The 23,160-nt window shown below is 38.6% G+C and overlaps 1 protein-coding gene across 2 annotated transcripts in view; it reads left to right on the top strand.

Moving 5' to 3' along the window:
- Window positions 1-23,160, top strand: part of LOC122811144 (ethanolamine kinase 1-like) — a 1,165,171-nt gene that overhangs the window by 642,790 nt on the left and 499,221 nt on the right. For both annotated transcript variants that reach the window (XM_044082778.1, XM_044082779.1), the window contains exon 4: window positions 11,788-11,939. In XM_044082778.1, coding sequence (XP_043938713.1) covers window positions 11,788-11,939 — 152 coding nt within the window. The remainder of the gene's footprint in view (window positions 1-11,787; window positions 11,940-23,160) is intronic.

The raw sequence follows: 23,160 nt of genomic DNA, 5'->3' as shown, positions 1-23,160 counted from the left end.
AAGCTGTATTTATTTCTCAATTATCTACACCAGAGAGTGCTGAATAGTAAGTGATCCTACCTCTTGCCCACTACAGACATGTGAGTTGGCCCCCATCTTTTCAAGTCTACCCCCCACCTACTGCTCATGCGGCTTCCAGTCATCTCTCCTTAACTTTCTAATAATTCATCTCTCTTTCTCTCTCTTGTATGTCTTCTTTTGGGATAGCAGATATTTTACAGCCCACTGTTATTGATGCTACTACAACAAGCTAGACAGCTATACTCACAATTACCCAAGTTATTTTCTGTTTTGCACTTGCTCACTATCTTCACTTATCCTTACATTGCCCTGAGTGAAACAGTTCTAGGATGTGTTATGCACTTATTACTCCCTAGTCATAATAGCTTTTTTTGTCTTTATATACTCTTTTTTATAGATTTTCAAATGTTTTCCCCACTTTGAATCATAACCCTGTAATGCACCTCCCTGCCCAGCATTCAGAGAGACCCGGTTCCCTGTTTTAAGGCTGCATAAATCAAAACATTGTAGAATGACCATTCATACAGCCATTGCCATGCTACACAGGAAAAGCCTCATTGTCTTCCCATAGGATTTCTTTTCAATTTTTGCATCTGTTTTTTTTTTTTTTTTAGGAGCTGGACATTGAGATTTAGGGTCTCAAGAAGCAGATCTAAAAGTCTCTAACAGGGCTTCAAGAACATGACATATTGCAGAAGGTCTAGGGGTATCCATCTGAAGGAGGTCAGAATACCTCTTCTGAACACCAGACATCTGAAAACTTCCCCCTTTAAATATTGCATCATTTTAATGATAGTATTAACCAAAGAAAGTTCCTCCATTGAGGAGGTCAGGGAAGATGAGTCCTCCTCATCAGAACCCACTGGAAGAGGTGAATAAATTTAGGATACATAAGTTAAGGGCTTCTCCCCAGAATCTAAATCTTGTCTATCAAAAGAAGAAAGCCCCCAGTACTCTTTAAATGGGTGAAAGAAGGAATACCTGTAGGAAATAGACTTCAAAGCCATCAGGGCTTTAAAAAGACCGTGAGTAATGTCTTGCCATATAATCTTCAAATGAGGATGCAACATCATAGTTGGGCATTTGAAATGGACAGTCCATGGTCTCCTCATCAGACACAATGGAGTTGACCACCAGGAGGCCAGACAATAGAAATCTCTGGTTTCAGTTTCTTTGACTTTTTCTTTAAAGAAGACTGTATACCTGGGGTGAGGGGTAAGTTTTCCAAAGATAGGATTCCTTGACTGAGAAGCTTCATGCGCTGATTTTCAAGACAGACTGAGAGAGCAAGAGAGAGAGAGAGGAAAGACAACAGTTTAGGGTCTTAGGAATGAAGACTTTGCAAACAGAGCACTCTTTATGACTATGTTCCACACCCAAGCAAAAAGGCACTCATCTCTGTCTTTATGGGGAGTCACATTCCCCCTTTCCAAACAGCATGCACATACAATAAAAGAAAAAAAGAAGAGTCTGTAACATGGTACTTATTGCCCAATGCTTGGTAGTCTATACTTGCATTTGGACTGTAAGCAAAGACGTTCTGAGAGTTTTGCACTAGTATGTCACTTATATATACTGTGCTTCAGACATAAAGCATACATTTGATGGTGCATGGAAGGGCCCAGGCTTTGGTATGCTAGTCAGATGTATGATATCCCAATAATAAGAGATGCTGACACAGTTATTAAGGATGGACATGGAGTTTGGTCTCCTTTGGAGTTGACTGAGCAAATCAATAACAAGGAATGAAGGCTTTGATCTTGTCTCTTCAGGCCCTGTATTACTTTTGGTCTCCAGGACCACTCAGAGTCTTTATGGACAATGCTACCATTATGTGGTACATAAACAAGCAAGTATGGACAAAGTCTTATCAAATTTGCAGACAATGTCTCATAGCATGGGAATTTGCCATTCACCACCTGTTGATTCTTCAGGCAGTTTACATTCCTCAGAAAGGAATGTAATGGTAGACACTTTAGGAGATTTAGGGTAGATTCTCTTTTGTGGAGGTTGCACAGAGAAGTTCTTCTGGATTTTCTTCATTGGTGGGGTACTCCTCAGGAGGATCTTTTTGCCTCCTCTCAAAGCAGCCAGCTAGGCAAGTTCTATACCAAAATGCCAATACTTCACAACCTACTTCACTAAATCAACCTCCTCAGACAGGGTAAAGGCTATCGCATTCACCCTCATCTTCACACCCTAAAATTTACTCTTTCGGTGATAGGGTTGTTATTCCTTTCTGACGTCAGTTTTCCAAGGATGTACTTCAGGTTTTACAGAAGGCAAGAAAACTAACTACTACAAAATCTTATGTAGCTAACTGGAAGAGATTCTGTGTTGGTGTTGCAGCAATGATCAGGACCTTTTTTCTATGGAAACCCATAGTGTTCTATCTGATCTGTGTAAGTTGCTGAATTCTTGTCTGGCATATTCTTATGTTAAAGCTTACTTGTCGGCCACTTCTGCCTGACTGTCACTGTGTTCACTACTTTCTTCTAGAGTTAAGGTAAAGCAGTTTCCAAAATGCATCCTTCATATTAAGTCCCTAAGAAAATCCATTCCTCCTTCTTGGGACCTAAACTATATTTTTGAAAAGCTGATCCAGCCATCTTTGAAGCAGCAGGCAATTCCATTTTGAAATCATGTACCTGGAAAACCATTTTGTTCATGGCTCTGACTTCAGGCTCTTAAAGCCACTCCTCCTTTTCTTTGTCGAGATAATAAATGTGAGAAGATTCTCCATTCTTTGGATTTGCATAGACGGCTCAGATACTAGCTATATAAGACTAAAGATATTATAAAATCTGAACAACTTTTTGTTTCTTCTCAGGACAGGCAATTGGGTTTGGCAGTTTCCAAGCAATCCATTTCCTAATAGAGTTCTAAAGCCATTTCCTTTTGTTATTGTCTTCAGGGCAAACAATTTCCTACTTCTGTATGAACTCATTCTGCTAGGACAGTTACCTCTTCTGCAGATTTTTTTAAGGTTCTCAATGCTAGATCCATCCTGGAAGTTGCTACTTCAGCTTCTGTGCATACTTTAGTAAGCACTATAATTTGGCAGTGTTTTCCAGGGCTAAAACAGCTAATACAGATTTTGCTAGGTTCAAGCTCCCTGTTTTTGGCTCTTCAGCTCCTTCCTTCTTCCGTTCTTTATAGTAGCTTTGGTACTCTGTCAATAGTAAGGAATAATGCAGTAAGGATTAAGGGAGGATGGAGTACAGTTGTATAAGAACTTAATGTAACAGTAGATGTCCTGCTTATCATTGATGGATTATTCCACCTCTCTTCATCCCCCCTTTGTTTTTTCCTTATTCCTCTGGTTGAAGGGACTTCTCTTCTTCTTTTTTTTTTTTTTTGATATGCATGTGCCATGTTGTTTTGTACCTCATCTGTTACTCCTGTTCTTATGGAGCAGTTCAGTTTTGAGGATTGTGTAACTGTCCATCATTTAAGTACCTCACACTTTGGGTGTAGGGAATACATCTGATGCACAATGCATGCAAAGGCCCAGGTTTTGGTATGCCGGCTGAGTACATGGTTACCCATGTAGGATATCCCAATAGTAAAGAATGCCACAGCAGTGAAAAGGATGATGTCTACTGTTATAGTGACTTTTTACACAACAGTACTTTCCCTGTTCACACATTCTCTCTGAGATGAAAGATTGTCTGAGAGGTCATCATTCAGGCATCCATCAGGAATTTTCCACTTATATCACTAACTCCCCTCCCAGTGTATGTCCAGCAAGTGTTCTCCAGGGAAGGTGTGCAACGATTTGTTTGTGCAGCTGCCATAAACCTGCATGTGCCACTGTCTCCTGGAGCAATCACACTGTGCCCATTTCTTAAGTTCTCAAATGTCCACTGGGGAAATCACTGCAGTATGTGTGCTCTGGACATGAGCCCACCCCTCTGTCCTGACAGGGGTGAACTGATTCAGCAACTTTAATATTTTTCTTGTCTTGCAAGCTTCAGCAGCTGCCTAAGCCATTAATTAGCACTGTTTGTCATGGAAATAGCAAAGGCTTCATCCCCTATATTTCAAAGGACACGATATGTTGATTCAGAGTTCTTCTACAAGCTCCCTTAATATCTTTCACTCCTTAGTCAGCACACCATCTCTCACTGTAATATTTTGTGAATATACAGCAACCCAATCACTATATCCTTTAGTAACATTTCCATCAAGTTCTCAAGGTAAATAAATGCTAACCTGCAACTGTTTATATTTCAGTGAATCCTTGACTGAGTTTGCTGGATTTCTCTTTTTTTGTTTATTATAATAACAATCAGACCACAAAGTTGCATAAAAGATGAAACAGATTGAATATCTTTCACAACAATGGTAAGCTGAAGAGGAAGCTTAAGCACATCATCATCTTCTTTCAGCTGTTCCTGTTAGGGGTCGCCACAGTGGATCATCTGTTTCCATTTCTTCCTGTCCTCTGCATCTTGCCCTGTCACACCAACCACCTGCATGTCCTCTCTCACCACATCCATAAACCTTATCTTAGGCCTTCCTCTTTTCCTGTTACCTAGTAGCTTCATCCTTAGCATCTTTTTCCCAATATACTCGGCATCTCTCCTCAGCACATGTCCAAACCAATGTAATCTTAACTTTCTAGCTTTGTCTCAAAACCTTCCAACCTGGGCTGACCCTCCAATATACTTATTCCTAATCCTGTCCACCCTCGTCACACCCAGTGCAAATCTTAACATCTTTAACTCTGTCACATCCAGCTCTAACGCTTGCCTTTTTGTCAGTGCCACTGTTTCCAACCCATATAACATAGCTGGTCTCACTACCCTCTTGTAGACCTTCCCTTTTACTCTTACTGGTACTCACTCGTCTGTCACAAATCACTCCTGACACTCTTCTCCACCCACTCCATCCTGCCTGTACTCTCTTCTTCACCTCTTTTCCACACTCACCATTACTCTGAACTATTGATCCCAAATATTTAAACTCATCCACCTTCACCACCTCTACTCCTTGCATCCTCACCATTCCTCTATCCTCCCTCTCATTCACACACATATATTCTGTCTTAGTCCTGCTGACCTTCATTCCTCTTCTCTCTAGAGCATATCTCAATCTCTCCAGGGTCTCCTCCACCTCTTCCCTACTCTCACTACAGATCACAATGTCATTTGCAAACATCATAGTCCACGGGGACTCCTGTCTGATCTCGTCTGTCAACCTGTCCATCACCATTGCAAATAAGAAAGGGCTCAGAGCTGATCCTTGATGTAATCCCACCTCCACCTTAAATGCATCTGTCACTCCCACCGCAGACCTCACCGCTGTCACACTACCCTCATACATATCCTGTACCACTCTTACATACATCTCTGACACTCCTGACTTCCTCATACAATACCATAACTCCTCTCTAGGCATCTTGTCATATGCTTTCTCTAAGTCTACAAAAACATAATGCAACTCCTTCTGACCTTCTCTGTACTTCTCCATCAACACTCTCAGAGCAAACATCGCATCTGTAGTGCTCTTTCCTGGCATGAAACCATACTGCTGATCACTAATCATCACCTCCCTTCTTAACCTAGCTTCCACTACTCTTTCCCATAACTTCATGCTGTGACAGATCAGTTTAATCTCTCTGTAGTTACTACAGCTCTGCACATCACCCTTATTCTTAAAAATCAGTACCAAAACACTTTTTCTCCATTCCTCAGGCATCCTCTCGCTTTCCAAGATTTCATTAAACAATCTGGTTAGAAACTCCACTGGCATTTCACCTAAACACCTCCATGCTTCCACAGGTATGTCATCTGAATCAACAGCCTTTCCATTCTTCATCCTCTTCATAGCTATCCTTACTTCCTCCTTGCTAATCCATTGCACTTCATGATTCACTATCTCCACATCATCCAACCTTCTCTCCCTCTCATTCTCTTCATTCATCAAGTCCTCAAAGTACTCCTTCCATCTGTTCAACACATTCTTCATGCTTGTGAGTATGTTTCCCTCATTATCCTTTATCACCTTTGTCTTTATGTAAATGATTGCAGTTGTTTCGCCTCAGTATAACTTCCTAACACTGTTTGTCTCCCAGAACCCATCCACGGTATGTTCCACTCATCCAAGAATATGTTAAGTTCCTGTTCTTATATATTTTATATATATATATATATATATATATATATATATATATATATATATATATATATATATATATACATATATATCATATTATTTATTCTGAAGGACCACATTTCCAAATATATTGATCTCTGCTACCAGTTTATACCTGTGCAAAATATTTCAGGCTTTAAATAATAAAACAAATATCACATACAACATACCTGATACTGTTACATCAAGTCCCCACCATCTATTAAATGCTCTGTTTAAACTGCCACAGCAATCTTGGTGATCTGCTTACCAGAAAGAGGCTATCATTTCCTCTAATAATTATGAGACTGTTCAAACAGTGCAAACTAAACCCTTCTTAATCCATTCATATGTATGTGCTTAACTGCATTTGAAGCAATATAATTTGAAAAAGCCTTTTTTGTATTTTAAAAGATAAATTCTTCTGCAATATATGTTTAATGCCCAGTTCCATTAATCTCCCTGAGCTTTTTTTTGTTTGTGTGTGTGCAGCATCCACAGATAGGATGCAACTCTGCCTGCATGCCATCTACTACATCAGCATGAAATAAATGATTAATTTGTATGGTGACACGGAACTCTACTGAGAAAGAAACACAGTAGGGGGAGTTTAACACCCAGATATATAGAAAGAAATGTCATAGAAATACATATGTGCAAAGGCAGAATATGCATCCGGCACACATTTTTAAAAATATGATCAAAGGACAGGGCCTACGGGCATCAAGACTGAAGTCTAAGAATGAAGATTTTCATTGAGAATTGACATGTCTGAATGATAATTTCAAATCACGGCATGGGTGCTGGAACCATAGAACCAGGGAGAGGGGGATCCCCCCCCTCCACTTTTACAGGTGCAAGACCTGTCGGAAAAAAAAAATAATGAAGTGGAGTTTTCACGCTAACGTTGATTCGTGTGGGAAGTTAAATTAACTAAACTAGCTGTTCTTGTTCTCTTATTGCTCTGTATTACAGGAGTTATGCTGCCGCTGTTCTGTTGGTGCTGCCGGTAAGGAGAGTTTTGTTCTTTTCTTTGCAGGTGTTATGCTGCTCCCATGTGTGTGTGTGTGTGTGTGTGTGTGTGTGTGTGTGTGTGTGTGTGTGTGTGTGTGTGTGTGTGTGTGTGTGTAAAATGCCCCAGTTAGGTATACCTGGTGGTTAGTATTCCTCAAGCTCAAACAAGAGCCTGAATTCTCTACCCATACCACCACTTGTGATTCAGGGAGTTGAGTGCATAGCTCTCAACTGTCCAGATTTTCACAGAATATTTGGCTTATACTTTTGGTCTGTTCCTCTTAAAATTTGTGGATTTCTGGCAAATCAGTGGGAACTGAATTCACTTAATAATGATAGCCCTTTAAGTTTCAGTCTTCCTATCTTTCAGAAAACACCTTATTTTAGCAACTTCCTAAGATTATACAAGCAATATTTAAAATGTGTCCCTGGTTTTGGGCCTTTGCCCCCCAAATACATTTTAGCTCTTTCCAGATTTCTTGTGCTGCGAAATTGAAAGATTTAGTTGAGTGTCAAGTAGATTTTTCAAGGAGCTGAGAGCTTCATGGGAAGAGGTTTAGTGTTACCTATGCAAAGTAATTTGTATTGTTAGTAGCACAATGGGTAGTATACATGCTTTTGATGCAGAAGGCTGTCGGTTCTACTCCCACAGTATGCAGATGGTTTGATGATACTGTACTGCATTGTACTTCAAAGGAGTGAATGCTGCAGTCCTATGAATGTCCTCATTTGGAGGAGCTACCTAGTAACTATGTTTCTGTTATCAGTTTGCCTTCCATTCCCAATTACAAAATTACTAGCTTATCATTTTTTTTAATGTAGCATAGGCAATGTATTCTTCAAGGGCAACAGGACTTTATTTGTAGATGAAACAATGAAATATAAAGTTGTTTGCTAGCAGCAACCTCTTCATTAGTTACAGATCCCTTTAATGTGAAATTATTTAGATTACTTACTTCTGCAGAGATTTTTCATATTTACTGATATTGGTGGATTGTTATGACAGAAGTTTGAGTGGCCTTTTATGGTTGAAATTTTCTGAAATGGGTAGTTTTTTCATTATTGGTTCATACTTTTGTTTCATTGCTCACTAGAAGACTGTTCCAAACTACAAGTTTAAAACACATTCTAACAAGTGGTGCTGTATTATACAAATAATATAATTTAATACAATCAGGAAGGTGAACCAAATAATGCATATGTGTATGCTTGCTCACAGGATGCAGTAGTTCAAAACAGGGGAATAGACCAGTCACCAATGGAGTCCCCCAGGATTTGGTGCTGAGACATTTTCTGTTTGGCATATACATCTCAAAAGTAGAAGGAAATACCAAAGGGCTTTGGCTGACTAAGTTTGAGATGACTGCAAGGTAGGAGCAGTTACTGAATCCCCAAATGACTTAGCCATCATGCAGGAAGGCTTGTCCCAAACAATAATTGGTGCCAGAATCATGAATTGAAACTAAACTCCAAGAAATACATTATCGTATCCTTTGAGAAGTTATCTACTCCAGGGAACTGCCAAATTGACAATGCCCTGTGAGAACTGACCCAGCTGTTTGGCATTTGGGAACTTGTGTGCACAGTGACCTAACCTTTGACCAACATGTGCCCAGAATCATAAGAAAGTCTTTCTATATTGTACAGCTTATAAACAAATTTATTTTGACTATTTCTAGAGATGTTATTGTTCCCCTTTACAAAGTCCTCATTAGGTCATTTTGTAAAATGCCCACTTTGGCATGTATCTGTCCTGCCCCATGCAACAATTGGAATAACCACAGAGATACCTTACTAAAAGGATGCATGTCCTACACAATAGGTCTTGCATGGACCACCTCAAAGATTTATCACTATATTCAGTGTCCTACAAAGTGCTTAGAGGTGACATGTCTGGCATACAAGGCATCCATTGACCTAATACAGATGGACCTACTGAACATCAACAAGTCAAATGGCCTCAGAAATACTCAGTGACATTATTGCCTGGCTTGTATTTTAAAAATGGTGTTTTTCAGTTCTTTCTGTAATGTCTGATGAAGCAACAAAGGTGCTGCAAAAGCACTTACTATCATTTAAAGTTTATGCCTTGTGTTGCTGTGGCTTGGTCCTTCAGTATTTTTTTACTGTGTATTGTGTTTTCTGCGTGTTGGATCATTTATCCGTACTGTCCTTACTGTTTGCTTTGCTGGTACTATTAGCTTAGAATTTCTCAAAAAAAAAAAAAACATATTTCTTGTTCCTGTCCTGTGTATGTCAGATTTTATCAACATTTGTTACTGGCATGAAAATGGTGTTTACTGGGCCTCATACATAATTGCTAAAAATAACTAGTATGCTTTGCTAGCTGACTTCTTTACTCTCCAAACTATGATCTTTACGTTTCCTAGCTCAACACTACCACACTCTGCAAACCACTGCTCATAACTGTCTGCTTTTGTGTCTATATTAGCCTAACCAGTGGGCACAGTCCAGCCAAGACCCTCGTCCTAAAAGAAAATGGAAGTGGCACATAATTAAGCTTTGAAAGCAAGTTGCCTTCTACTTATAAATCTTACTTGATACAGTTCATGTCATGTCCATGTGCATCCTTTACCACTATGCAACCACATGTACACAACAATACCCACCAAGATGGAGAATGATACAGCTAATTTGTACGATTTACTTATGAGTCCTCGATAATGCATGGTCCCCTGGTTTGTGCTGCATGTCATATGTGTAGTTTCTTCTGCTGTTTGAATTAGTAATGAAACAAGAAACAATGACTTATAGTTTCTTTCAACAGTCTTCACACTAGTTGAGATTCATTCTTGTTACCTGTCAACAGCTTTATCTTGTTTGCCTTCTCACCTTCTTCTAACCCTTTTGTCTGTCCTAAGCCCTTTTTTCCTTTTTTAAACAAGAAACGTCTTTATTAATTTATCATGTATGACGCAGGCAATTTTACATTTATATAAATGAAAATAAACCATAGCGATACAATCTCAGTTTCATTCCTTGAGAGCAATTTCGATCTCTTTTTCCAAGTCTGCTTTATTTCCTGTGAGATTACTATTGCTAGAGTTTCCATAGGGTATATTTTCGTTAATGAAGAGATTAGTCTTAACAGTTTCTCTTTTGAAGAGGTTGTTTAACTCTGCCTACTTCATCTTTGTTTTTTGTTAAACAAAAACAACATCTTTATTCAATTATCATGTATGACATAGGCAATCTTGCATTTGTCTAAGCCCTTGCTCCTAGATCCTTGGTCAAGGCAGCTTGAGTTGAAGTCTGCTACCAACAGTTATAAGACAGGGTAGATAGTGATTGGGCATTATCCTCTGTGAGTGGGCACTGCAGCTGTAATGTCAGTCATTGTTTGCGGGTACAAGATTCATTATGCATTCCACATCTGTGTTTTGCTGATTAAATGTTTGCACTATTCCTAATGTATATGCCCTGGTATTTTCCAGACTCTGCTTTTTGCTTTCTTTGACAGCACATGTAGTCAAAGTTTCAAAAACCAACGGACTGCAGGGATGTATGAAAACTAATTGCATTCCTTTCTGTCTGGGTCACTAGGTCAAGCTTCCTGTGAATGAGCACTTAACAATAGCTATAGGGACAAGCATTTTGTTTAGTAAGATGTATTTGGAATTGATTTTGGATTTCTGTGGAATCTGTATTTAGTGTTGCTATAAATAAAAAAGGAAATATGAAATATATTATTGGAGTTATTCTTAAACTTCATATGGCATTATGGTAACATATGCATTCGCAAGGCTGTTACCCTAATGATGTATTGAAAAGAAAATCCACGGTAAAATATTGAGAGAAGCTTTTTCAAGATATTATGAAGATGAATGCAGACACTATTGTGAATATTGACAAAATGGAAAAAATCTGATCTGTTAAAAAACGTGTGTGTCTTCTTCATTCCTTCCTGTATTATCAAACCTTGGTCACTAAGATGGTGAAATAATTATTTCACTTTCCATGCTTGTTGAAAGAGAGTATGCATGAATCACTTTGAGTATATAAGCTTACTGAGAAAAACAAATAAACAGGAAAATGTGCTTGAATTTTAGTCTGTTAACATCATATTCTTGATTAGGCATAAGATAACACATAGGGTTACTTTAGCTCACAGTCCTTTGGCAACAAAATACAGTCTGCAAGAAAACATGAGTCAGATCAGAGCATAGCTCAAGAGTATTGTCCAGTCAGAAAGTTGATGGTTATAACAGGCTTTAATGGAGAAAAGATAAAATATGTAGTCATGTTTCTTACTATACAATATGCTGACAATAACTGGATCTAACCATTGACCACTACTCTTTAGACGATGCACAAGGCTTATATAGAGTGACAATATGCACATTTATTCACTGTTTTCACTACAAGTGTGTATTTTTATATGGTGAAATAGTTACCTTCATTTTTTGTTATTGTTTTTCCATGTTTGATAAATCCAAATGTACAGTTGTAAAATACATTAAAATGTATGAAAAAGTAATAGTTAGTATAACTTAAATTTTCAGTTAAACAGAGACATTAGAGAACTTGCTTATGAATATCTTCAGAGTTTAGTTTCTAAATCTCTCTTTCTTTATCCAAATCTATATATTTCAGACAATCCATCTATGTGAATGAGGTTCCAGCATTTGACATTCTGTCTAAGGAAATTGAGGCCTTGAAGAATCACCTCTCTAACCTGAAGTCCCCAGTGGTGTTATGCCACAATGATCTTCTGTGCAAAAACATCATCTACAATGAATGGAAGGGTATGGTACTGGGTCAACAATTACTTAGTAATGCAGATATGTTCAGTACGAATGTATTCAGTCGTCAGAGTTTAAATGCTTATTCTACCTACTTCATAGATTTTGATGGTGCATGAAGATCCCAGTCAGCAGTCTGGCACATTCATAAAAGAACAGTCTGGAATATACGGACAGCTGATTCATAGGTTCATAGGTAGGTACTAGGGTACTGGCCCAAGGGCCTACATAAGCCTAGCCAACAAGGTTCCCTGGCTTACTCCACCCAAGAAAGTTGTTTTCCTGTGCCACTGTCGAGCAGAGACACAGAAGTGATCCCCTGAGTGTATTTACTATTTCCCATCCACTCATCAATATTTTTCTTGAAGACTGCTAATGAAGAATTTTGCTTGACATAGATGGGTAGCCTGTTCCAGAGTATGGGAAGTCTCTGGGAAAGGAATCTATCCCTCCAGCATGTCCTGTTTATTGTGGTGACAAGGTTTAGGTCCTTAAAGCATGTAGCTCAGAGGGATTGGGATTTATTTAGGTGTAGCATGTCCAATAGCTCTGGGTTTGACATAGCTTTATATGTCAGGCAGAGATCACCTCGGAGTAGGTGATATGCTATGGAGTAAAGCTGGGGTTTTTGAGATGGTCAGTGTAGGGCATTTGTATGAGGCCAGTAATCCTCTTTGTGAGGTACTTCTGTGGCCTTCCCAGCTGCTGCAGATGTCTTGTGAGGTACATTCCAAAAGGGGCGTTGTACTATATAATATGTCCAATGAGTAATGAGTAGAGGGGAATAATGACCTCTTTTTTCCTGGATGAGAACCCTTTTATGATGAGGTGTGCCACGTAGAAGGAATTCCTGACTACTGTGGCATTGTGACTATCAAAGGAGAGACCACTGTCCATCTGGGTCCCAAGGCGTCTAATCATGCATTCGGTGTTAAGTAGATTGCTGCCTATGTGGTAGTTCATGGGTACAGAGTTTTTACCAAAGGGGATGACACTGCACTTTTTGGCACTGAGCTTGAGGCCATAGCTCTGACACCAGGCATCTGTCTCAGCGAGGCCCTTCTATAGGATGTCCACATCATTTGGGGACTTGACTATGACTCCTAGTTTGCAGTCATCTGCAAACTTCATTAGCCAGAGGCCTTCTGTGTTAGCCTGTACTTCAGAGAAGTAGATACCAACAGGAGAGGTCTCAGCACAGAACCCTGTGATACTCCACTTGTCACTGCTTAGAGGTCAGATTTGGAGTCTGCAATGTTTACAGTGTGGGTTTTGTCATTGAGCCAGTTGGCAACCCATCTTGTGACATAGGGATATATACATAGTTTAGTGAGTTTAGCTATAATTCCAGAATGGGGGATGGTGTCGAAAGGTCAAGATAGACTGTGTGAACCACCTTACCCTCATCTACGGCTTTGGTGACTACCTCAAAGAAGTCAATCAGGTTCAGGAGGCATGATCTGCCTTTCACAAACCTGAACTGGGTGGGATCCAGAGTTGGAGGTTACCAATGTCTTTGTTTATGAGTTCCATGATGATACGTTCCATGGCCTTGCAGACCAGGCTCATCAGGCTAATAGGTCAATAGTTCCCGGGATCAGTGGTGGCTCCCCCTTTGTGGAATGGGATAACTGTTGCTGTGCACCATTCAGTGGGCACAAAGCCTAATGTGAGGCTATTATTGAGCATGGTACTTAAGTGGGGAGCCAGTTTCTTCTGAAGTTCATGTAAAATGCAGCCTGGGATGTTGTCCGGTACCATGGATGCTTTGTTTTTGGCTTTAGAGAGTGCAGCTTTTACCTGCATAGTTGTGATTACAGGGACTCTGCATTCTTCCTGTATAGATATGGGCCCTTTAGGGGGTGGGGGGTAAAGTTAGTACTGAACCTATTTGCCAGGATGTTGGCAATGTCAGTTGGTTCTGTAATTTTCTTGCCTTTGTGCTGTAACTCAGAGCAGATCTGGGTGTTGCCATCCAGATTCTTGACATAGCTATAGAATGCTTTGCGGTTGTCCTTGGAATTAGTGGCGATTTTGTTTTATAGCTAGCTTTGGAGGATCTTATAAGGGATCTCAGCTTCTTACTGAGGCTGACCAGGAAGCTCCTCCACTCATAGGATTTTACTCTCTTTTGCAACAGTTTCTTATTTCTGTTGTACAGTGTGTTTATGGCAGGGGACCACCAGACTGGCTTCCTTTTTTTGGAGGATAGCATCTTGGTTCTGTTTGGGATAGCACGATCCATGCACTCGTGTAAGTGCTTATAGAGTACGTTTGTGTAGGATTCAGCAGTTGTAACTGTATTGTCCATCTGCATGGGTGTCATGAAGTTCACCACTTCTGTCTTAAGAAGCATGAAGTTGGCTTTGGAGAATTTTTTTACTGTGGTTTCCTTAATGGGGCATGGGGGCGGGATGTGGATATCAAGGCTGATTAGCTTATGTTCGGATCAGACCAACGAGGAGTTGACTTCAGGTGTGGAACACTGGTCACTCATGTTGGTAATGACTAGGTCTAGGATATTGTTGCCCCTGGTGGGGGTGTGGATAAGTTGAGCCAGGGCACTGGAGTTTATGAATTCCAGAAAGTGTTAAGCTAAGGAGTTGGTACACGAGTAGTTTTCCCAGTTAATGGTGGGGTAGTTGAAGTCACCCATTATTAGGGTGTTTGGTTGAACCCTAATATTCTCCAGTACATCAACAAAAGAGGAGTGGGAATCCTGGGGCATGGTGGGGGATCTGTAGCAAGCTACAATTTGGATTTCAGCTTTGCCCAGAGGTAGTTGCACTTGGATAGCCTCGGATGCATTATGCTGAGCAACTAGCCTGGAGGTGTGGATATCCTTAATGAATATGGACACATCTCCACCTTTGGTGTTTCGGTCCAGGTTACATGGCCGAAACGTGTGGTATGAGTTATAGCCTGGTAGCGCAGGGGTGCTCTCTGGAGCCTTGAACCAGATCTTAGTCACTGCACAGATATTGATGCTCTCCATTTTAAGGAGTGCCTCAAGTGAGTGCATTTTGAGATTTAGACTTCTAGCATTGAGTAACATTACCCTCAGTTTTTGCTTGCCTGTTCCTGTTATGGTGGTCAATTTGTTATTTAAACTTTGCCTAAAAAAGGCACTATAGGGACAGCAAGAGCCTTAGCCAGTATCGAGAATCCCAGGGGTGACAGGTGCAGGCCATCTGTGGCAAAGCATCGTGGTCTGTCGACCATGTCATCCCAAGCAGACAGATACTGGATCCCCTTAGAATGACACCAGAAGCTTAGCCAATTGTTGACGTCAATCATTTTGTCCTTGCACTGTGGTATCATTCTGTGTGATGGCAGAATGCTACTCAGGGCTAGGGTCATACCTGCCTGGGCTACAAGATTGGATAGCTTTTCCATGTCTCTTTTCATGTAGTCCAGGGAGGTATGTCTCAGGTCATTCACACCAACATGGGCAATGACAGAGTCATATTTGTACTTGTTGTGGAGTGACCTAAGTGCGTGGATTATGTGGTGGATCCTGGCACCCGACAGGCAGCTGACAGTAACCATCTCCTTGTTTAGCCTGGTGAGTGGGACATCGGTGTGCCTGACTATAGAGTCACCTATGACTATTGTGTTGGGTACATTGTTTTGCCTTATTGGCTGTGGTTGAGTGGCACACTAAGTCTTTGGGCTATGTGTCATTTGGGTTGTGTTGGGGGATGGAGGTTGCTTGCGTTTCTGCTTTGGAGGTCTCTGTTGCTTAGACAGATTATTATTGAGAGCCTCCGTGAATGTTTTTGTATTACTATGTGTGGATTTTGGTGGTGTAGATTTAGTGAGACTATGTGATGTGTGTGGTGTTGTGCAAATGTTTACCTTCTCCTCATGACTGTCAAGTTCAGTCTTGGTTGGAGAGAGCTTTACCTCCAGTTTGGCTAGATAAGTGCATCTCTCACAGGTTGTAGTGTTGGGTGGTAGGAGGAGAGGGTTGTCTGTGTGCATGAGGCAATTTCTACATTGCCTCAAGATGCCCAGATTCATCAGATAGACAGGAGAGAACACTGGGAGCTGACCCTTGGACATGCCCGAATAAAAAAATATTTTCCTCTAAATAAGTGAGGAAAGTGAGAACATGAGCTGTTTTTCTCTAAGCAAGTGAGAAAAGTAAGTACATAAACAGTTTTCCTCTAGGTAATGAGGAAGATTGAGTGCTATACTAATTAGTAGTTTATTTAGTGCTTACAAGTTCTGAACAAGTGCTGAGCATGAATAAGCAAATTTAAGTGCTAAAACTAAGAATCTGTATCTGCACTAGACGAGTTACAGGACAGAAACAAGTGCAAATGCAGGCTTTCAAATCAGAAAGTTGAGAGAGATGGAAGAGATTGCCCAAATGGCAAATAACTACAATTTCTGGGTCAAAACCACTCTTTATGTGGTAGACAGTTTACCTAGTGCTTACCACTCCCACTGATAAGCTAGAAGGCTTCCCTCCAACACAGAAAGGCTTGGGGGGGCACAAAAGCTTGCATACAGTCCTGGATACAGAAAATCTGTATCTGGAACACTAGTTACAGGAAAGGTAGGAAACAGGCTTACAGTTTTTTTTTTTTACAGAAAAGTAGCAACAACAGTAGTAAAAACAATTCACATGCAGTGCAAGCTAGTACACTTGAGTATGTAGCAATATTAGACCAAACACAGTTTAAAAAATGCAATTAAATTAAAAAGGACTAAAAACAAGTGCAGAGAGAGTTTATTAGGTGGAATGTGGTAAATAGATGGGACTGGGGGAGTGTCCCAGATCAAATCTTCAGTGGGGCGGACAACTGTAAAAGCCACCAAATTTAAACTACAAGCCAAAAATAGGAAGGGTGGCTGGGACAAAACAGTTTCAACAGAGATCTAAGCAACAACTAACAGTACAAACTCTAAAACCAAAAAATATACTCAGCTCTGTATATTTGCAGATCAGTCTCTCTGAACAGTGAGACAACAGTTTCAACAGAGATCTAAGCAAAAACTCTATAACCAAAAATATATATACTCAGCTCTGTATATTGGCAGATAGTCTGAAAGGCAGTCTCTTAGAACAGGTTCCAGCAATTAAATGCAGGCTGTTACTAACAGGTCAAATTAAGTGATCCTTGAGTTAGATAACACACTAGCTGTAAAAAACAGTTATACCAAATGAAGACACGGCAGAAAATGGGGGGGAGGGTACAGTTTCAACAGAGATCTAAGCAACAATTAACAGTACAAACTCTAAAATCAAAAAAATATACTCAGCTCTGTATATTTGCAGATCAGTCTCTCAGAACAGTGAGACAACAGTTTTAACAGAGATCTAAGCAACAATTAAACTCTATAACCAAAAAATATATACTCAGCTCTGTATATTTGCATATAGTCTGGAAGGCAGTCTCTCAGAACACAGGTTCCAGCAATTAAATGCAGGCTGTTACTAACAGGTCAAATTAATGGAATAATATGGTGTATGTGGAACATGCTGCTTATACTCTGAAATTAGTAAAATGATTACTTTGTTTTGCACCTTTCTGAAATTTGACACCTAAGATCTCATGTTGGGCCACAAGCAGCAGCCACTATAAAAGTCTGTCAGGAGCATTTGGAAGCTTTAAAAGCTGTAAGACAGTTCATTCTGACAAACACATGCACACACACATATGCACATACACAGCAAAACAAAAAACCTAATAGCAGTATGACTTATCTAACCAATCTTAACTGTGTGCTGATCAGAAAGTGAGACTACTCCACTCTCTGGCAGTGTTGTATATGTTACAGCTTTCAGAGCTGTAGAACACTGCATGGCCCTACATTTTTCTCTCTGTAATTACACTGTATCAGAGCATCTAAAACTTCTTGTACTCTGGAGTCACAGTCAGGTCATTTATCATAACTATTTATTTGTGTATCTTCAAAATGGGTTAAAAAAATTCACCTTTCAAGCTTCACTCTTGATGTGAATTTCTTGAATCCATTTCTCAAAACACATTAACAATCTGTTAATGATTTACAACCCAGTCATAATTCCATATGTTTCTTACTGTTTTTTGATGTATGCAGCATCAGGAATGATATAAAATTGCAGCTTGTAACACTCACTTTTCACCAAATGTTATTTAGTACAATGTATGCCTTATTAAATCTCAAAATTAAATATGGTATAATGTGAATGCTAATGGTCACTGCATGAATCTATACATATTTACTTTTTGATTCTTGATATAAAAATGTATTTCTGTGGCTTGCTATGTTAAGGGGTTTTATGCAACACATTCTGTCCCAAGCAGTGTGATTTCTCCTGTTTTTAGCCCTACCTACTAATGACTACTGCTGCGATACAATATGCAGGGCTGCTTCTACACCTTGAGGCACTCTGCAAAGTCCAGTCTCCCTCAACTCTGCTCCAAATTCAGTAACATAACGAGATGGTAGTTGCACTATTAAGAGATATGTCCTGAAGCAATGGGGGAAATAACAAAATACTGCTAATAAAAGTACACTGGGAGTTGATGAAGAAGGGCAAAGGGTAGCGTGGGTGAGTAGTCACATGAACTATCCATAAGTTGGTTGAGATAAATATGAGGGTTTGGAGTAAGGTGTTATATTATAAAGCAATATGAAGATTCTGGCTAGTGAATCAGTGGAAAAATTAACAAATAAAGAATACCCAGAAATAAATAAAAGCTATAGAAAATACAGTTATTAGGAGGAGTAAACAAATCCAGCTGTAGTGACTAAAGATGACAAAAAAGATAGGTTAACCACAAGTGAAAAGTTGTGAAACTTATGAATGGGGGATAAGGGATTCTGTAACCCTTGGATCAAATCCAAGTCTCCATTTTCTTACTGTCTGATTCTCTGCAGGCCATTTAACTAAACAGTGCTCTTTGATTATTCACAAAAGACATGATTGAGTATATAATGTTAAAAAAAAGTAGCCCAAGTGAAGCAGCTGGATTAGACCCACTCACCAAAAATGGATGACTCAGTAGAAAAATCACAAAACCACTTCAATCGAATCAGCACATAAATCCATGAACAAAATGGAGAAGCACTTTCATCTAGATAATCTAGACTTCATCAGACAACAATTAAAACATAGATACTTCCTTTTATGCAAACCAAACAGGAAGTGACATAATTCAAAGTTGATTAGGGTAGATAAATGACTTTACATTAAATATTCATGCGATGAATACATTAAAATGGCATTGGAGAGGTAATATGACCTCCCAAATAATTACTGTTTAATATACCATGGTACACACACAGATATCAGATTCACCAAATAGACCAGCAAGTCTGTTATGGTACAAATAAATGGAATTTGAACTCCGTTCTGCCTTGCTGGTCTATTTGGTGAATCTGATATTTGGTTTGGACCGTGCATTCCCCCTTGCATAGGATTTGGTTTGGTTTGTGACACACACAGATATAACATTGTTATTTCACATGGTTTTAATTTTTTTTTTATTCTAGTTATTACATACTATCAGTCTTTTTATAAATTAGTAATTTTATTTTTTATTTAATGCTTTTAACTTGAATTTATACTGCTGTGTGGTGTTGTGTCTTGCAGTCTGTTACTTTATTTAGGATTTTATTTTAATTTTAATTTATTCATTTTAATTTATTCATCTCATGAATATTTAATGTAAAGTAATTTATCTGCCCTAATCAACTATGAATTATGTCACTTCCTTTTTGGTTTGTATAAAAGGAAGTATCTATGCTTTAACATTTGTCTGATTATAAGGGATTCTGTAACCCTTGGATCAAATCCAAGTCTCCATTTTCCTACTCTTTGATTCACTGCAGGCCATTTAACTAAACAGTTCTCCTTGATCATTCAAAAAAGACATGATTGTGTATATACACCTAAAAAACAAAAGTAGCCCAAGTAAAGTAGCTGGATTGGACCCACTCACCAAAAATGGATGACTCAGTAGTAAAAATCACAAAACCACTTCAATCGAATCAGTACATAAATCCAGTCTAGAGAGGTCAAAATCTCATGTTCACAATTTGACCATTTTGTTTTTGCTGGCTCCTTGCCTTTTGAACTGCCTTGAGGGGATGATTGATAAGATTTTGCAGTGAGGTATCAAGATCAGTAATATTTCCAGAGGTAAGCAGCCAGTATTAAACTGCCTAGAGTGGATGATTTTCCAAAAGTCTATTAGTAATCAAATAAAAAGTATTTATTAATGCCTCAGTATTTTTCATAATAACATAAATCAGTAAAAGTGCAGTAATAATTGATAAATGTTTAAAGGACATAATGTGAAATGCTTTCAAAATTGTTTTCCTTTGCTAAATGACTCATTACTTCCTAGCATATATGTCTTTCAAAATATGAATACATGCCAACATCAAATTATATATATATATATATATATATATATATATATATATATATATATAAGAAATGTGCTTGCTGACAATTTCTAATGCAATACAACTGATGTCAGACTGTTAGTCTCTGTGAAAGAAATGGAGATGTGGCTGATATCAAACCACTGGGATTGCCTGTATGATCAGTAGTAGATAGATCACATTTATCTGAGCTGTAAGGGGTTTTTTTTACCCTCTAAGAAAAAAATATGAAGACTTGGTAAAGAATTTAATGAGATTATTAGAGAAACTGTCTGACATTTGATGATGAAATTTCCAGTAGAACATGTTTGCATCATCTAATAGAAATAACTAGCATTGTAGGTTTCTTCTATAGTCCAAAGTTTGATTCCCTCTATCTCCATTTGGCTACTGCATTAGATTGTGCAAGTCATATAGCTAGTCCTCTCTCACCCTTGAAAACAGGACATATGTGAGTAGTGGTTTAGTATTCTTTTTAATCAGTGGGGGTGGTATATTACAGTAAAATGTAACAAAAAGTTATATTTTATTTATGTCATTATTCTAGCTTATAATATTCCTTTATGTTAGCTATTGTTGAGCTTTGCAAACCTCTACTTGAAAAAATGCTAAAGTGGAATATCTTAAAACTGAAAATTAAATCTCATGATATCCAAAATAATTAAATAAAAGTGATGATTTCTGGAATAAGCAAAACTGTGTTGAAATATATGATGGATAGGGACCCTGAAGTCCAGGTCATTTAAATATGGGAAGTGAGAAGTTAGTCATTTGAACAGAGCAATTTTAAGAAGATTCAGCAGTGTAAGTCGAGTGTCTGGCCTGTTGCGGGACACAATCAATGCTGAGGAAAAGGGTTACAGAATGACAGCAAAAGAATGCTTCCAAGGCATACCTCACATCCTCTCAGTGCAAGAATCTGGACAAAGCAAGAAATAATGGAGGAGCAGAAACCAAAACTAGGGACAGATTTTAAATGTTGCTTCTATAAACTTAGAAAATTGCTAGAATAACAGTTTTTGAATTATCATATATTTTCTGAAAGATAAGGTCTAAAACTCAAATGTCTGTCATTGTTTAGTATTATTTAATTACTTTAATCCTCAGTGATTTGCCAGAAAACCACAAATTTTGTGCGGAACAGAGTAAAATATGAGGCAAAAATCTGGACATTCTGTGAAAATCTGGACAGTTGAGAGATATGTTCCAAGGATATAACTCTCAAATAATAAGGTTATTAATAGAAAATTATTATTCCAAGGCATCTGTTCACCCATTGGGTTAGCACAGTTAGTATAGTCGCTTGATTATATTAATGCAGTAATGCAGTTCCTGTACCATTCATAGACTCAAATTTCCCCAGGAAAAAAAATGAGTGTGATGCACAATAACGCTTTTGAGATCATATCTTTCAGTACATAAAAATGTGTTAACATCTAACATTTATCAGTTGCAGTGTTACTTGTAATCAAAAATATCAGCTCTTACAAAAGATAAAATGCTGTATCTATATTATAAACATTTTAAGGACATACTTTACAGCAGCAAGGTTAGTTGTATCTTTATAAGCATTCTCATCTTCTGTGTGGTACTTGAACTGTATGTTGCTTTCTCTTAGCCCTTGCAAGAGTGCAGTTCATAATGTGTATACTAGAGAACCACTTGAAACGCTCTTAGCTTAGGAAGAAACAGACAATAAAAGTGTTGTCAGGAAGTCTATGGCAGTCTTTGGAATTCAGAATAATAGAAAGTATGCACTTCACACAGCTAAAACGCACTGGCTGAGAAGCCAGGTTTTCAGCAGGTCATATACAGTACCTGACATTTTGAAGTGAATGCTCATAAATGTGTAAAGACTAGTTCAGCATTTGTTCTGAGCTGACTAAATATAATCACACACTGGGACTGGTTTGCAGTTTGAATTAATGGTTAGTACAGTTAATCTTTATAACAGAATGGTATCTTTACTTAGTACAGTAATATATGTTCATTTTAATGCACAGTAAATCATATAGCCATATTTAATGGCAGTGTTGTGAGTATTCAAGCTTCTGCACTGTGCTCTCAATTTAGTTCACCTACCAGTCATCTAATAATTGGGACATTCTATCAGCCATATCCATCACCTATCAACCTGTCTCATCTACCATCTAGTTATGAAGAGTTGAAGAGTGTATTTGTTTCTCCGCTGTCTTGAGTGAGAGTGTAATCTACTCCTCACTAATTTCCATTATCTGTTCAACTTTTGTGGTGCCCTTCACACAGTGATCCAGCCCCCCCCCCCACAAATTCACGTGTATGATAAAAATGTCAATCAACACAAACATTTGTATATTATTCATGATCCCAATATTACTTGCACATCATTAGTGACCTCCTTTGAAGACATGGTGGTCCTTTATTGGGGTTCATCTGCTGGGTAACACCTGAATCCTTTTGAATACTTTCTCCTTTACTGTATGGATTTAGGAGGCATGTGCAGCCTTCTTTCAAACCTTAATAGAATTATTTCACCCATCAAGCCACATTCTGCTCTTCAAAAGAATTGTGGCTTATTCTCCCAATTGAATCATGCACTACGTCAGTCCAGTGTCCAAATCTGATTCAGTTTATTTCACTGTTTGCTAAATATTATTTATCCTTCTTTGCCTATCCATTATTGCTGGAATTATTTATTTCAACTTTCATTCATGTGTCTGCAACTAATCCCAGACCAGTGGTCACCTTCCTCCTTCCACATTCCAAGTCACTACAAACCTTCTGCTATCAGATATTAGAGAAAAAAATAATCTGTGCCATCTTTCATTATTTACTTCTCCATGTTCACAAAGGTATT

The sequence above is a fragment of the Protopterus annectens genome, chromosome 9.part0 (genome assembly GCF_019279795.1).
Source record: "Protopterus annectens isolate FY-2018-M chromosome 9.part0, PAN1.0, whole genome shotgun sequence".
In the NCBI taxonomy this organism is placed as follows: domain Eukaryota; kingdom Metazoa; phylum Chordata; order Ceratodontiformes; family Protopteridae; genus Protopterus; species Protopterus annectens.
Note: the sequence above shows the minus strand (reverse complement) of the source record. Positions and strands in the feature narration are given on the sequence as shown.